The 13,748-nt window shown below is 38.2% G+C and overlaps 1 protein-coding gene across 1 annotated transcript in view; it reads left to right on the top strand.

The window, feature by feature from the left end:
• LOC122794318 (avidin-like) overlaps nt 1-8,349 on the top strand; it is a 146,870-nt gene extending 138,521 nt beyond the window's left edge. The window contains exon 4 of the mRNA XM_044062614.1: nt 7,870-8,349. Within this exon, the coding sequence (XP_043918549.1) occupies nt 7,870-7,954 (85 nt within the window). The 3' untranslated portion in view covers nt 7,955-8,349. The remainder of the gene's footprint in view (nt 1-7,869) is intronic.
• The last annotated feature ends 5,399 nt before the right edge of the window (nt 8,350-13,748 follow it).

The raw sequence follows: 13,748 nt of genomic DNA, 5'->3' as shown, positions 1-13,748 counted from the left end.
TCCTTTTACAGAAGTGAATCCCCGTTGTCTTCATTTCACTTATATCTTCAGTAAACAAACTGATAAACTTTATCATGGAAAAGAATTGTATTATTGAAACAGTTAACATCAATGTTATACTAAAGCTAAGGTTCGTTTATCCTTTAGTTTCTTTTTCTTCTCATTGGATTCATGGTATTTACAGCTGCAGTTCTCTTCAAGGTACTATTGCTCCAATCCATATCTTCAGTTTCGTCTAGAATTTTTTTTTTTCTTTTTTGTTTTTTTTTTGTTTTTAAAAATGACAGTTCAGAGTCTGGGTCTTCAAAGTGTCTAATTTCATCTGGAAGGAATATTTTGAGCCTAGCAGGAAAAAGCAAATTGTACCTTAAACTGTCTTTTTTGGTGCAGCGGTAGCATTGTTGCCTCACAGCAAGAGGTTCTCCCGTTCAATTCTCAGCTGGAGTACAGGGAGTGCCTTCTGTGTGGGATTTAAATGTCCTCCCTGCGGTTGGGTGGGCGTTCAAAAGACATGCGTATATGGGTGTGCCTTCGATGAAGGTTGAACATCGAGCTGGCACCTCGGCGTTCGTGAAAATTTTCTGCCAATCATTAGTGGACCAGAGTTCCGCTGTGGCGACCCCTAATTGGGAAAAGCCAAAAGACAACAACAAACTGTCTTTTTTACATTCTTTTATGAGAGGCAAAACAACTTTTCCTTTTGGTCATCACAGCACTGGAATAATCCTAACCAAATCTTATTCCAGTTTAATAGGAGATTTGGACCAGGCTATTTTAAGTATTAGCTCCTTGTCTTGAGATGAGAAGAAGTTAACAATAACTGATCGCAATAAAGAGTTAAAGGTAAAGTAGAAACTAGAGATCTGTGTGCTCTTTCTATACCACACAACATAGCTACAGATAAGTTCAGAGCCTTAGGAAGTCAGACATTGAGAAAGTTGACTATATTTTCTCCTTCTATTTTTTCAGGCAGTCCAAAAATATGAATTCTATTTCTCCTGGATATGTTCTCCAACTCATCAGTTTTGTTTAGTAATAAGGAATTCTATCACAATAGAAATCCAATGTTGTTTTCATCTTTGGATACTCTTCCTTCTATGTTATTCAGGCCATCTTCTATTCCAAATATCTGAGTTTTTTGTTGTTTTAAAATCTTATGTATCTGTTCTGTCTGTTTGGTACATTTTTCTTTTAAGCTGTCAAGTTTGTTATCCATTCTGTCCATTTTTAAAGAAAGTTCATGTATCTTAGAAAGAAAGGATTGGAGTTCTTTTTAAAAGGCAAGTCCTGAGAGATTGTCTTTGAATGACTCATTCTGCAGCTACTGGTACAGACCTTTCAAATGAATAATTTGACGGGAAAAAAACTTGTTATTCAGACTTTTTCTTTTAGATAGTATCTTTCGATGTAGTATCAGGTAACTGATTCTGTTCAAAAATTGGTATAGGATATTATAAAAATACAATATCCTGTCATAAATAGAAATAGAGTAGTAGAGCAAGAAAACTGTGCTGCTAGCCTGTCAGCATCCTGGCCATGCAACAACTCCTACTTTTTTTGATAGATGCTGTGGAATCCTTTACATCCACTTAAGCTACCAACAATACAGGTAGATGTGACATTGTTTTAATGTCTCATCTGAAAGAGAGTACACTCGAGAGAGTAGCATCTGCTTTATGTTGAATTGCAGTGTCAGCAATCCATCCATGTATTGTGGGAATAGAACCCATAGCCTTCTACAGCAAGAACAAGTATGCTGCTAACTGCTCCACCAACACTGCTTAACAAATAATAAGTGCAGAATTATTTGTAAGCATACTGCACAGCTCATAGTGCTGTAAGTTGCTACTAAAGTGTAATGGACATACAATCAGATTTTGAATGCTGCAGGAATGCTCAAAAAAGGGGAGGAGGATAATTATATCTGCATTACACTTATTGCCCTAAAATAGTATCAAAAAGATTAAATCTGCAAATTTTTAAATGAAACCACCATCAGAGTGGAACCTAAGAACTAGTGTGCCATTATATTAGTGTAGGCCTCTTTAGTACTTATATTTACCCTCTTTGAATAGATGGTCACAGCATGTTTTTTGAAACTCAGTAGCTGGTCTATATTCCCAGTATTTTTTTGAGGTTGTTCCAGACATATAGCCATGAGACTAAACTTTTATACTCAAAATAGTATGCTATTTGGGTAACTGACAACTAAGTTATTAAAGAGAAACCTTTTTCTATTAAATTAAACTATTACTATACTATTTCTCTCTAGCAGTGCAGGTGAGGATTTATGCTGTGTGTGTGTGCGTGTGTGTTGATATGTACATACGTATATATATATATATATATATATATATATATATATATATATATATATATATATATATATATATATACATACACACAATATATACATATACATAGGTTTATAGGTTTGTAGGTAAGTACCAGGCTAGCTGCCCTTATGGGCCATTTTAAGCATGGCTCGTTTCACATTTTTGTGCTTTAATACCCTATCCAATTTGGCTATAAATTAGCCTTATACATCCCATGGTCAATAATTATATATTACCCCAATTGTGAATAACTGGGATCATACCATAGATAATTTGAGGGGACCCATGCATGGGATAAAGCATTTAGGAGCTGGATCTTTCCTTTACTAGTACATGGGGTAAGTCCTGGGGTACATTTTACATTTTCTGTTTCCCATCCATAGATCTAAGTTGTACTTGAAAATGGACAGGGATGCACTTTGTTTTATGTAATGAGCCTGTTCCATAGCAGTGGTGTCCTCTGTGAAATATACCCATCCCTCCAAAGTATCTGCTGATGTTGCAAAACAGGTTTAGATCCCTAGACCAAGTATTTCTGATGCCGTTTGACTTGCTGATGTGCAGTAAGTTAATCAGTAATAGGTCAGAGTATGCCATGTATGCCAGTCATAGGTCACCTCTTAGAAGTCTGTAGGATACCAAGTATAGTGACAGGGCTTTGCATCAGTCCATGTAGAACATGTCACTTAGGACTTGTATCCTTTTAGTAAGGTATCTCTGTGGGCATTCCATTTGTTGCATGTGTCTGAACAGATACATGCCAAATGGGACATTATAATCCATGACTGGCCTGAAGGATGAGTAAAGGGAGACAATCACATCCCTAGATCTAGACATAATCCCTTGGTTTGTAAGCTGTGCAATATAGAAGGACTTTGTTACAACAATAGACACATGTTCATTAAGGCTACTGTCCACATAAATTCCCATATCCCAAACAACTGGGAAAACTTTTAGGTATGCATTTTCAATATGGTAGTTCCCTGAGGTTGATGACTTCCTACAGGATACAATAATGCATTTTTTGGCATTTAGTTTCAGACCATGATTTTGTCACCAGTTATTTATTTGAGACACAACCTTCCTGCAGGATGGCTAAATTATTTGGAATTCATTGACTGCTCCTAGTTTGCAGTCATCTGCAAACTTTGTCAGCCAGAGGCCTTTGGTATTGGCTTTTACTTGAGAAAAGTAAATACCAAACAGGAGAGTTCCCAATACAGGACCCTGGGGAACGCCACTGGTGACTGGTGTCTTTGTGGAAGTAATATCCCCTAGTTTTATTATCTGTGTCCTATCTGTAAGGCAGCTGGCAATCTAGCAGGTGATATAGGGGTTTATTCCTAGTTTATTTAACTTTTCTACTATGTCTGAATGAGGAACTGTGTCAAAAGCTTTGACCAGGTTGATATATGTGGTGTATACTGTTTTGCCTACATCCATTGCTTTCATGACCTTTGAAAAAAAAGCACCAGGCTAAGTAAGCTTGACCTACCCTTGATGAATCAAAACTGAGATGGACCTATGTCCTGATTGATTAATTTCATGATAAGTCGTTCCATCCATTTGCATATGAGGCTGGTCGGCCTTATTGCTTTGTAATTGACTGGGTCTGTGGAAGGTCTACCCTTATGCTGGTCCATTTATTTGGTACAAAAATTATATGAAAGCTGAGACTGAACAGTGTTGTTAGGGGTATGGTTTAACTGTGCTTCATGCTATTTAAGGTGCATCCAAGGATACTGTCAGGACCCTTTGATGCAGTACTTTTAGCTTTTGATATTACTTTTGGACTTTGTCTTGTGTGATAACTGGAGATGAGCCATTTTCAGGTATATCCTGAGGGACAAATGGAGTATAGAGAGGGTTAAAGTTACAGACAAATTTATCAGCCAGTAAGTTAGCTACATTTTCAGTCTCAGTGTGAGTGACATTGCTCACAATCAGTTTAGGGCACTGCTTTGTGCTTTTGAGATTACAAACATAACTGAAAATGCCTGGTGATTGTATTTGGCTTGGGTAGCTATTTTAGCTTCAAGCTTGGCTTTGATGGATTAGCATTAGGCTACAATGCAAATCACAAACAAAACCATAAATATAATTATTTCAAAACACAGATTATGGATTGTCCTTACTCTGATATAATCTGATGTAATGCAAGCTGGGCGGCACAGTGGTGCAGCGGTTAACATTGTCGCCTCACAGTAAGAGGTTCTCTGGTTTGATTCTCGGCTGGGGTGCCTTCTATGTGGAGTTTACGTGTTCACATGGGTTTCCTCTGGGTACTCCAGTTTCCTCCCACATTCCAAAGACATGCATCTGGAGCATTTCTCCCCAGGCCTCCAATGAAAACAGGCTCTGTGGAACCTAGTCGGACATTCCCGGTCAACAAATGTTAAACATAAATAAATAAATGTGCCATCTTTAATTACTGTCAAGAAAGCAATACACTAGGAAAGTTACCAAACAAGCTACATGCAGGCATAAAGGTAAGTACCTCAAATTAAAACAAATCACTTTCTTCCGCTCCCCCAAACAGTTCTGGCATGAGGTAAATAAACTTTTGGGTAGAAATCAACCTACAAAACTCTCCTCTTTTGGCCACATTTCTTACTGAACCCGAAACTACTGATTTTCTCAAAGAATTCTCCAATCTTCCCACACAGCAGAACATTGTATCCTGTTCCATACAAATTCAACCAAATTCCCCAGATCAAATCAGAAGCAAATAAAATATGCCTCCACAAGAAGAGATACCTCTAGACAGCTCAGATGGTGTAGTGGTATGTTGCTGTGATTGTAGTGCACATGGTCCTGGGTTCGAGATTTGGCAGGGCTGATTATTTGTTCCAGGGCCATTAGCCTAGTCCACACCTATGAATCTATATGAGTGGATAGGTAATAGAAAGTTCACCCCAGGGATCACTCCAGTGGCTCTACTTGATAGCGGCACTGGGAACTAATGCCGGGTCGCATGATGCCAGGGAAGAATCCAGGGTCACTAGCCTAGTACACACCTATGAAACACTCCCTCTTTCCCTGATAACCTCTGACCTTAGTTTCTCTACTGGGGTAGAGATTTCATAGACACTCCATTAAAAGAAATCTACAACCTTACCTCACAACCAGAACGGGTTTATATCAGATTATTGAAAGTTGACAATATCAAAGCACAAAACATTGAACTTGCAACTTCAAAATCTGACAACATCGAACATGAAAAAAGAAACACTAAACACCCAAAACAACACAAAAAACACTCTATGTAGGGAGGCAAGCCCCCTGCACCCCCGCCACTTAAATATATCAACTCCGAGATCGCAGTACAGTGCAGTAAAGGGAAATCTTCCCTTCCTGCACTCCATGGCAATCTCTGCTTTATGTTTCCATGTTTTCAGTTTTCCAGGTTGCAAGTTCAAATTTTTGCACTTCGAACTTGTCAGCTTTCGCTATTGCGATATACACCCAACCAGAACCATGCCCTCTAACTGGAAAAGATCCTTAATTAGACCTGTACCAAAAGTTCACAAACCCTCCTCAGCCTCCCAGTTCTGACCAGTCTCAATAATTTCTAATCTTGGGAAAATCCTTTAAAAAATCAGTTACAAGCAACTGTCCACTTACCTTTACAAATACCAATTACTTTCTCACAAGCAGCATGGCTTTTGGGCAGGTAGAAGCAATGATTGCTCTCTGGACAATAACTGATGACGTTCTCACTAACATGAATAAAGATAACCTCATTAGGACAGTATTCATTAACCATATCTGAGCTTTTGACTTGGTTAACCACTCCATCCTTTAAGCTCTGAATATACATAACTGCTCAAAATTTTCCTGACCAACCAAGCTTTCACTGTTAAAATGGGGCCTGCCTTTTCTGATACCACCATCACTCTTTCCAGATTTCCTCAAGGATCAGTTCTTGCACCAATACTATTCTTCATTTTTGTAAATATACTGCCTCTTGACCTACTTCATCTACAACATCTTTATGCCACTGACATAGTAATATATAGATCAAGCCCTTCTAATGACATCATCCAAAATTAGCTTTAAGCTCACGTTCTAAGGATAAACAGTTGGCTTTGATTAAAAAAAATACTTCTCAACCCTAACAAAAATATCCATGTTACCTGACATAAAGCAAAGACTCACTAAAGCAGCTAGCCCTTTCCACATTGAAGACATAGACAACAACTGAATTGAATCTACCAGTTCATTTAGATACCCTGGTATTTGGCTTAACTAATCACTTAGCTTCTAAGATCACATCCAAAAAATCTGATCTAATGTGAGCTACTTAATATTCTGGGCCCAAAAGATATATCCTTTCCGCTCCCAACCTCCTAGTGCAACCTTAGATAATCATTTCCTGCTTGCACAACTAAAATATAGCCTACCCCTATTCACCACTGCCTTGCAAAGGAAACACTACCACATTGCAACCTCTTACTATTAAAAGTCTCAAGTAGATTTTCAATTTAAATGAAAGAAAAATGCACTTTGAGAGAACATAATTAATAGATGTTGAGCGGTTTTATTTCTGCATATACAAATGAAATATCTTCAGAACTAATAAAGAGAAAATGTAAACTTCTTTTTCTTTTGGCTTTTTCCGGTTTGGTGTCGCCACAGCGGAACTCCAGTCCGCTAATGATTGGCAGTAGATTTTTTTTACAGTGCCGAGGTGCCAGCCCAATGCCCAACCTTCAATGAAGGCATGTAGATTGCTTATATAAATCTAATATATAAATCTAAAAATCATGTGACTCTGAACAAACCATGTGTCATTAAATCATGAAACATGGATAAAACTGCAGCATAAAAAATCACTTAGGTGGTAATAATTGGAGAAAATATTGCACATTAATTATGGCATTATGTATGGGCTGTTTATTGGCAGCAGAGTTCTTACCTCTAAGATCTGGGATGCCATTTTTATATATAGCACTAATCAGATACTAAGTTTTTATTGTGTGCAAATGTTCATTGATCCTGTATGAGAGTTTTAAGCTGGTTTTACTCATGCGGAAGTCCTCACAGCTAATACATTTAGTGTTATAAACATAGTATGCAGCATGACAACTATATTATGATATCCAGTACCAAACGTAGTGTTATTTTAGCCCACATTCATTTCTTGTAAAACTAGCTCACATGATTACACAGACAATAAATCTTAGCTGCCCTCACATATCCATTTACGTAAATTTGTTTGCACTGTGTTCTACCTGGTTGGTGATAAGACAGATGCAAGCTGATTCCTGTTTCTAGTATTATTCATGTCATCATTTTCCTCATTAAAATGAATTTAAAATTGTATTGTGTCTGTTTAATTTTGACTATCAGTAGTACTATTTTTGCCTGTTGTGAAATGATGTTTCATTTATAATAAAAACTGCTGATTTATTTAAATTAGTAGCACAGAAGCTGTGCCTTCTGCTACGTGACTTATTACATTTAACAGTGAGTCTGAAGTGCACTCATTTAATAAAGTTTATTACAAATTCTTATTTATTTCCCTTTATAGGGTGGGGATGGACACCTTTAAACGAGTCCGTAACCGTCCTGTGGATTTCACAGCAAGAGTTTCTGCTGAAGATGGCACACTGTAAAGAAATGCATGTTCATTTCGACACAAAAACAATGGATCAAGACAAATTCAATCTACATTGGCAAAAACTGTTTCCATTTATTTAGCATTGTAATATATATTAACAAGGAGTACTTTGAAATAAAAAAGATGCAACTGACAACACGTTGTGAAGTACTTCAAGTTAACAATAATCACTGTCTGTACTACACATTGGTAAGAACGTGGGGCCACAAATGTATTTCAAAGGGTCTGTTCTGCTCTCCCCTAGAAATAATGTTGACCTTCAGACTTGAATATTAAAATATTGTATATTGCAGGATAAGCAGAGAGCTGTGATTTTTGAATATTATGTTACTTAGAATACCAAAGCTGAAGATGCTAACTGTTAATAAAACAATGCATATACTGACTTTACCACTGGTGTTGTATTCCTGGGCTGTAACACTGAGCTTATTTTCTCAGATTTTTGGACCCTTCTTATTTATTCTTATTATTTATGAATTCTTTTATATATACAGCTTATTCTTTTGACCACTTGGTAGACTAGTCCACCTACCTGGTTAACAAACTGCAAGTACAAAAAATAAAAAAAATAAGCCAATGACTATGATCTTGGACAGCATGTTATCTTTACTTTTCTTAAATCCACTTCCTATCCACAGAAATTCTGGGTTTCAAACCTACTGTATGATGATGTCAAATTGCAAATCCCAGAACTCTGTTATACTTTAAAAGCAAGAGTTGAATAAACACAAGAAGGTCTCCAGTAACAGTAGCTTGTTCTGTAAGGAATGTAATTTAATAAAGACTTAGGGCAAGAGTCAGTCACCAATTATACTCTGACACAGTGACAGTAGCTCAGGTACAGAGACAACAGATGTGCAGTTCGGGAAAAAAAACATACATGGTGGCCTAACCACAGTGCATCTCAAATGGAAATGAAAGGTACACAGTGGTACAGTATACATTTATCCAGCAGCCTATTGAGCACCATTGTAAAGTATACCATGTTAGTACAGACAGGTCCACATTAGGGTGGAGGGTAGCTGTGCACTTAAAATAGTGCATAGTGCATTCAGATGCTGTTACTAATGTGAAAAGGTACATGATAATTCCAGCACTGTACAAAATGTATATAAATACCTCCTAGTGCATAGAGTGCAGCTTTGTCCCCACTCTTATAAACAGCACATAATGGAATCGAGACATAGTTATTCTACATGGATGAAAAGCAAGAAATAGCTGTGTGCCTACTCACAGTGCACTGAGAGTTTGTTATAGTTCTTTTCACAAAGTACAGTGTGTCCCTTGTCATTTAAACAGTACACATGCTTATTGGAAATAGGTAAACTAGTATAGTGAGGCAGAGAGATAGCTACATCAGTCTATCTACACATAATTATAGCGCTCAAGATGATAGAAAAAGAAATGTATACAGTTATTTTCAGGTATTTTCTGCACACAGCACAGCGGTCCTGTGTGCTTTATAATGAATGGCATAAAGACATTGTGTACTTATATGTAAGTTACATAGCTAAAAACTTGCAGTCCTGGCTTTTAGTCCATACCACATGACCAGAAAGTGTGATGACATAGCTTCACCTTACTGTTTACTTAGGACAATTGTAGCCCTTGTAGACTACAGATAGTCTGCTGCATGCAGGAATGCACTTCTATATTCAAAACATTTTTGAGTGGCATGTTTCCTGTTAAAGATTCCTGCACACTACTGTATATTTTCATCTCATATGGGATTAGTCCTCTCTGACTTACATTGTATAAGGTCTTTCTGAGTTGTACTGTTATACATCCCAGCACTGCTTGATGTAGTTATACTACTGCTGTGATGCAACAATAGCAACTCTGTACAGAAGTACAGGTGATGTAAGAAAGTATGCATGCATTTGTGTGTACATCTGTGTGCATGCCTAATGTATGCATGTCTAAGTGTGCGCGTGCATGTGTGTGTGTGTGTGTGTGTGTGTGTGTGTGCATATGTGTGTATGCGTATGTGTGTGTCTGCATGTGTGTTTGTGCATATGTATGTGTGTGTGTGTGTGTGTGTGTGTGTGTGTGTGTGTGTGTGTGTGTGTGTAAGTACAAGCTGTCCAGATTCATTATAATTGCCACACAGTGGTAAAACGATTATCAGAATGAACGTATATGTACATTCCTCTCAACCCATGGTCCACTGTGGAGGACCAGTATATTTACAAGTGTGGATGCGAAACATCTGTTTAAAACTGTTACGGAGAATCTGGTCACATACTAACACTACAACCGCAAACGTCTCACCTTCACCAATGCCGTTTGTAACAAAGCTTGAACTTAATGAAAGCCTGAATGCATCTTCCTGCACAATCACAACTACAGCACAAGATGTTTAACAAACCAGCACTCGTGCTTCTGATTTGTCCCCTCACTTCTGATATACACAGTTAGCCTCATTAATTCACATGTTGTTTGTCTTTCGGCTTTTCTCGGTTAGGGGTCGCCACAGCAGAACTCCAGTCCGGTAATAATTGGCAGTTGTTTTTTATGGTGTTGAGTTGCCAGCCCGATGCCCAACCTTCAACAAAGGCACAGCCATTCAACACATGCCTTTCGAACGCCCACTCATCTGCAGGGAGGACATGCAGACTCCACACAGAAGGCACTCCCAACCCAAGCCAAGAATCAAATGGGAGAACCTCTTGTTGTGAGGCAACAATGCTACCGCATAAACACAAATTACAAAACTAAGATCTTACTTGAAAAAAGTACCAGACTCAAATATGAAAAAGTAAAGAACTCCATACTGAAACAAGACAGATAAAGGGACCTCAGTTTTCTGAAGTGCACATGTATATAGTGTAAATATGTTAAAATAAATAATTATTAAAAAAAAAAAAAAAGACTTCCCATGAACTTAGGCTGGCATTGGAAACTAATGATAATTAATTACAAATCCTTGTTTATTTATGTCAGGAAGTTTAGAAATAACATCAAACATTGCTCTACACTTAATGAACTACCTACTCATTCTGTAGATATTGTAATTAGCAAGTAAATTCAGTGCAAATTTCACGCCACAGTCATTTATACAACTCCCTATTATCACAAAACTCACTATTAAAAGTGATCAACGAAGCACAAAAATACATTTACAAATGAAGCTGATAAGATACAAGGCTGTCTGGTAAACAGCACTAAACATGCACTCGTGGACCCACTCCAGCTATTCAACCTTAGATTATTAACTGGCTTTGTCCTGTATGTTTGGTGCACAGTATTTGTGATGCAAATTGACAAGGGAGGCCCCACCATGGACCCTGAGAATTACAGAATCAAACTGATGAGCCTCATATGCAAGGGTATGAAGTGGGTCATAACAGGCGTGATAAACTACTACATATAAAATCTTGACCCCCGGCAGTTTGGCTTTATTAAAGATATATCTTATCTAATGAATCTGGTGAATTTTTTTTTTGAGTGGTTAATGCAAGCTATAAACAGTGGTTATGCTATCCTTAGAGCACACCTCAACCTTGCCACAACAGGTGCTGACCATACCACATGCCAATATTATCTACAAGTTACATGCATTCCAAATTGATCATGGAGACCGAACCCACACTGTGAGGCTGGAAGGTACATCCTCAAAGCATGAAGATATCCAGTGGGGTACCACAGAGATCCATGCTAGGACATCTATTTGCCATGTACATCTTAGATCTCCAAATAAAAATAGGGATCTCTGGTTAACTAACTAAGTTTGCAGAGGACTGGAAACTGGTAAACTGGGTATTACAATCCTCTTCTGATACAGGTGAACTTGCATGTCAACAGCTGATGTGCCGAAAATAGGTTAAAACCATCCCTCTGAACTGACCAGATTTTCACCTCATATTTTGGCCTGTTTCTCTAAAAAGTGTGTTTACTGGCAAATCATTGTGGACTGAAGTCAGAAAATGACAGACGTTTAACTTTTAGACTTCATATATTTTATTAAATTCATGCTAGTACAAAATATGTTATCCTAAATTTGTAAGAGTGTATTTAAAAATTGGCGCCTTTGCCCCCCCCCCTGTTACTTATGCCTTTGTCCAGATTTCTTGCTTCACGAGGATAAGAGGTATGGCTAAATGCTAAAATGCAATACTGCTGCACTTGGTAAAAAAAAAAAAAAACTCCAGTCAGCTTATAATATAGAAAACACCGCATTTCAAAACAGAGACCTTGGAATATGGATAGGTCACTCCCTCTTGATTACACTGTAACAGTGGCCAGAAAATCTATCTGGCATAGCTGACTGCAAGGGGTATTTCATCTAGATCCAAAGTAGTCCATACCCCACTATATTCTGCACTGATCAGGTCTACATAGAGTACAATGCCCCCTTTGTGAGGGGGCTCCTGATAAAAAGATCATGGGTCTACAGGATAGGAGCTACCCAGAGAAGATGGAGGCCTTGACCCTGCATCCAGTGTTCTCTATCCTCTTTAGACGTTATTTATGCTTTGCCTTCCATTCCAGATCCAGCTAAGACCTTGTATTTCTCCACAAATTAAACAGTCCAGCAAACACTAAAACCTGAGATTTGAACTTGCTTCAGCAAATAAACCATGGTGGATATGTCCCATGACCACCCCTTCTCTAAAGCAAAATTTTCCAAGAATAAGGCATATAGATTATCTTCTAAGAAGGAATTAGACAACTGAATGGATAGTCATAAATTCACCCTATGTATGACCTGCCTCGTGCTCCTTCAAAAGAGACACAAAATCTAAGTGTGGGAACAGGCAAAGCATAAATTGCTACATGACCCTGTTGCATTGTAAATGCCATAATTCTGTGAACCCACTTGCCAGACTGATTTTCTTAACTCTTCCTTATATCACTACAGAATCTAAACTAGGCTCTCGTTCTTATTTGATATTCCAAGTGAGAAGCCCACCACCTTTCTTGCATTCCTTTCATTCTTTTTGCTAAATATGAATAATGAACTTAAGTTGTCAGATTTTTATGGAGAGTGCAAATTTTTGACACCAAAATATTCAAAAAGTTTTTGAAGACCTGTTAACTCATTCACTCCGGAGCAGCTCTGAAAAAGCTGCCTGCTTAATTCCACCATAGGAACAACAGTGCAGCCTGAGCTCATTTTCAGAAAATCCATTTCGAATACAATACAGAAAACAAATGTTCATAACTCTTTAACAATAAGAGCTAGACTGTCTGTCGATCATGTCGTCCCAGGCAGACAAATACTGGATCTCCTTAGAATGACGCCAGAAGCTTAGCCAATTGTTGAAGTCAATCATTTTGTCCTTGTACTGTGGTATCTTTCTGGGTGATGGCAGAATGCTACTCATGGCTAGGGTCACACCTGCCTGGGCTACAAGATAGGAGAGTTCCTCCATGTCTCTTTTCATGTAGTCCAGGGAGGTACATCTCAGGTCATTCACACCAACATGGACAATAACAGTGTCATATTTGTACTTGTGGAGTGACCTGAGTGCATGCATTATGTGGCGGATCGTGGCACCTGACAGGCAGCTGACAGTAACTTTCTCCTTGTTTAGCCTGGTGAGAGGAACATCAGTGTGCCTGACTACAGAGTCACCTATGACTACAGTGTTGGGTATGTTATGCCTTATGAGCTGTGGTTGAGTGGCATACTGAGTTTGTGGGCTATGTGTCATTTGGGTTGTGTTTGGGTGTGGAGTTTGCTTGAGTTTCTGCTTTGGAGGTCCCTGACACTTGGGCAGGTTTTTATTGAGAGCCTCCGCGAATGCAGGTGTGTGTTTTGTGTTTCTATATGTTTGTTTTGGTTT

This window comes from Protopterus annectens, chromosome 2.part1 (genome assembly GCF_019279795.1).
Source record: "Protopterus annectens isolate FY-2018-M chromosome 2.part1, PAN1.0, whole genome shotgun sequence".
NCBI lineage: Eukaryota > Metazoa > Chordata > Ceratodontiformes > Protopteridae > Protopterus > Protopterus annectens.
The sequence above is the reverse complement of the archived record's forward strand: the minus strand, read 5'-3'. Positions and strand labels throughout refer to the sequence as shown.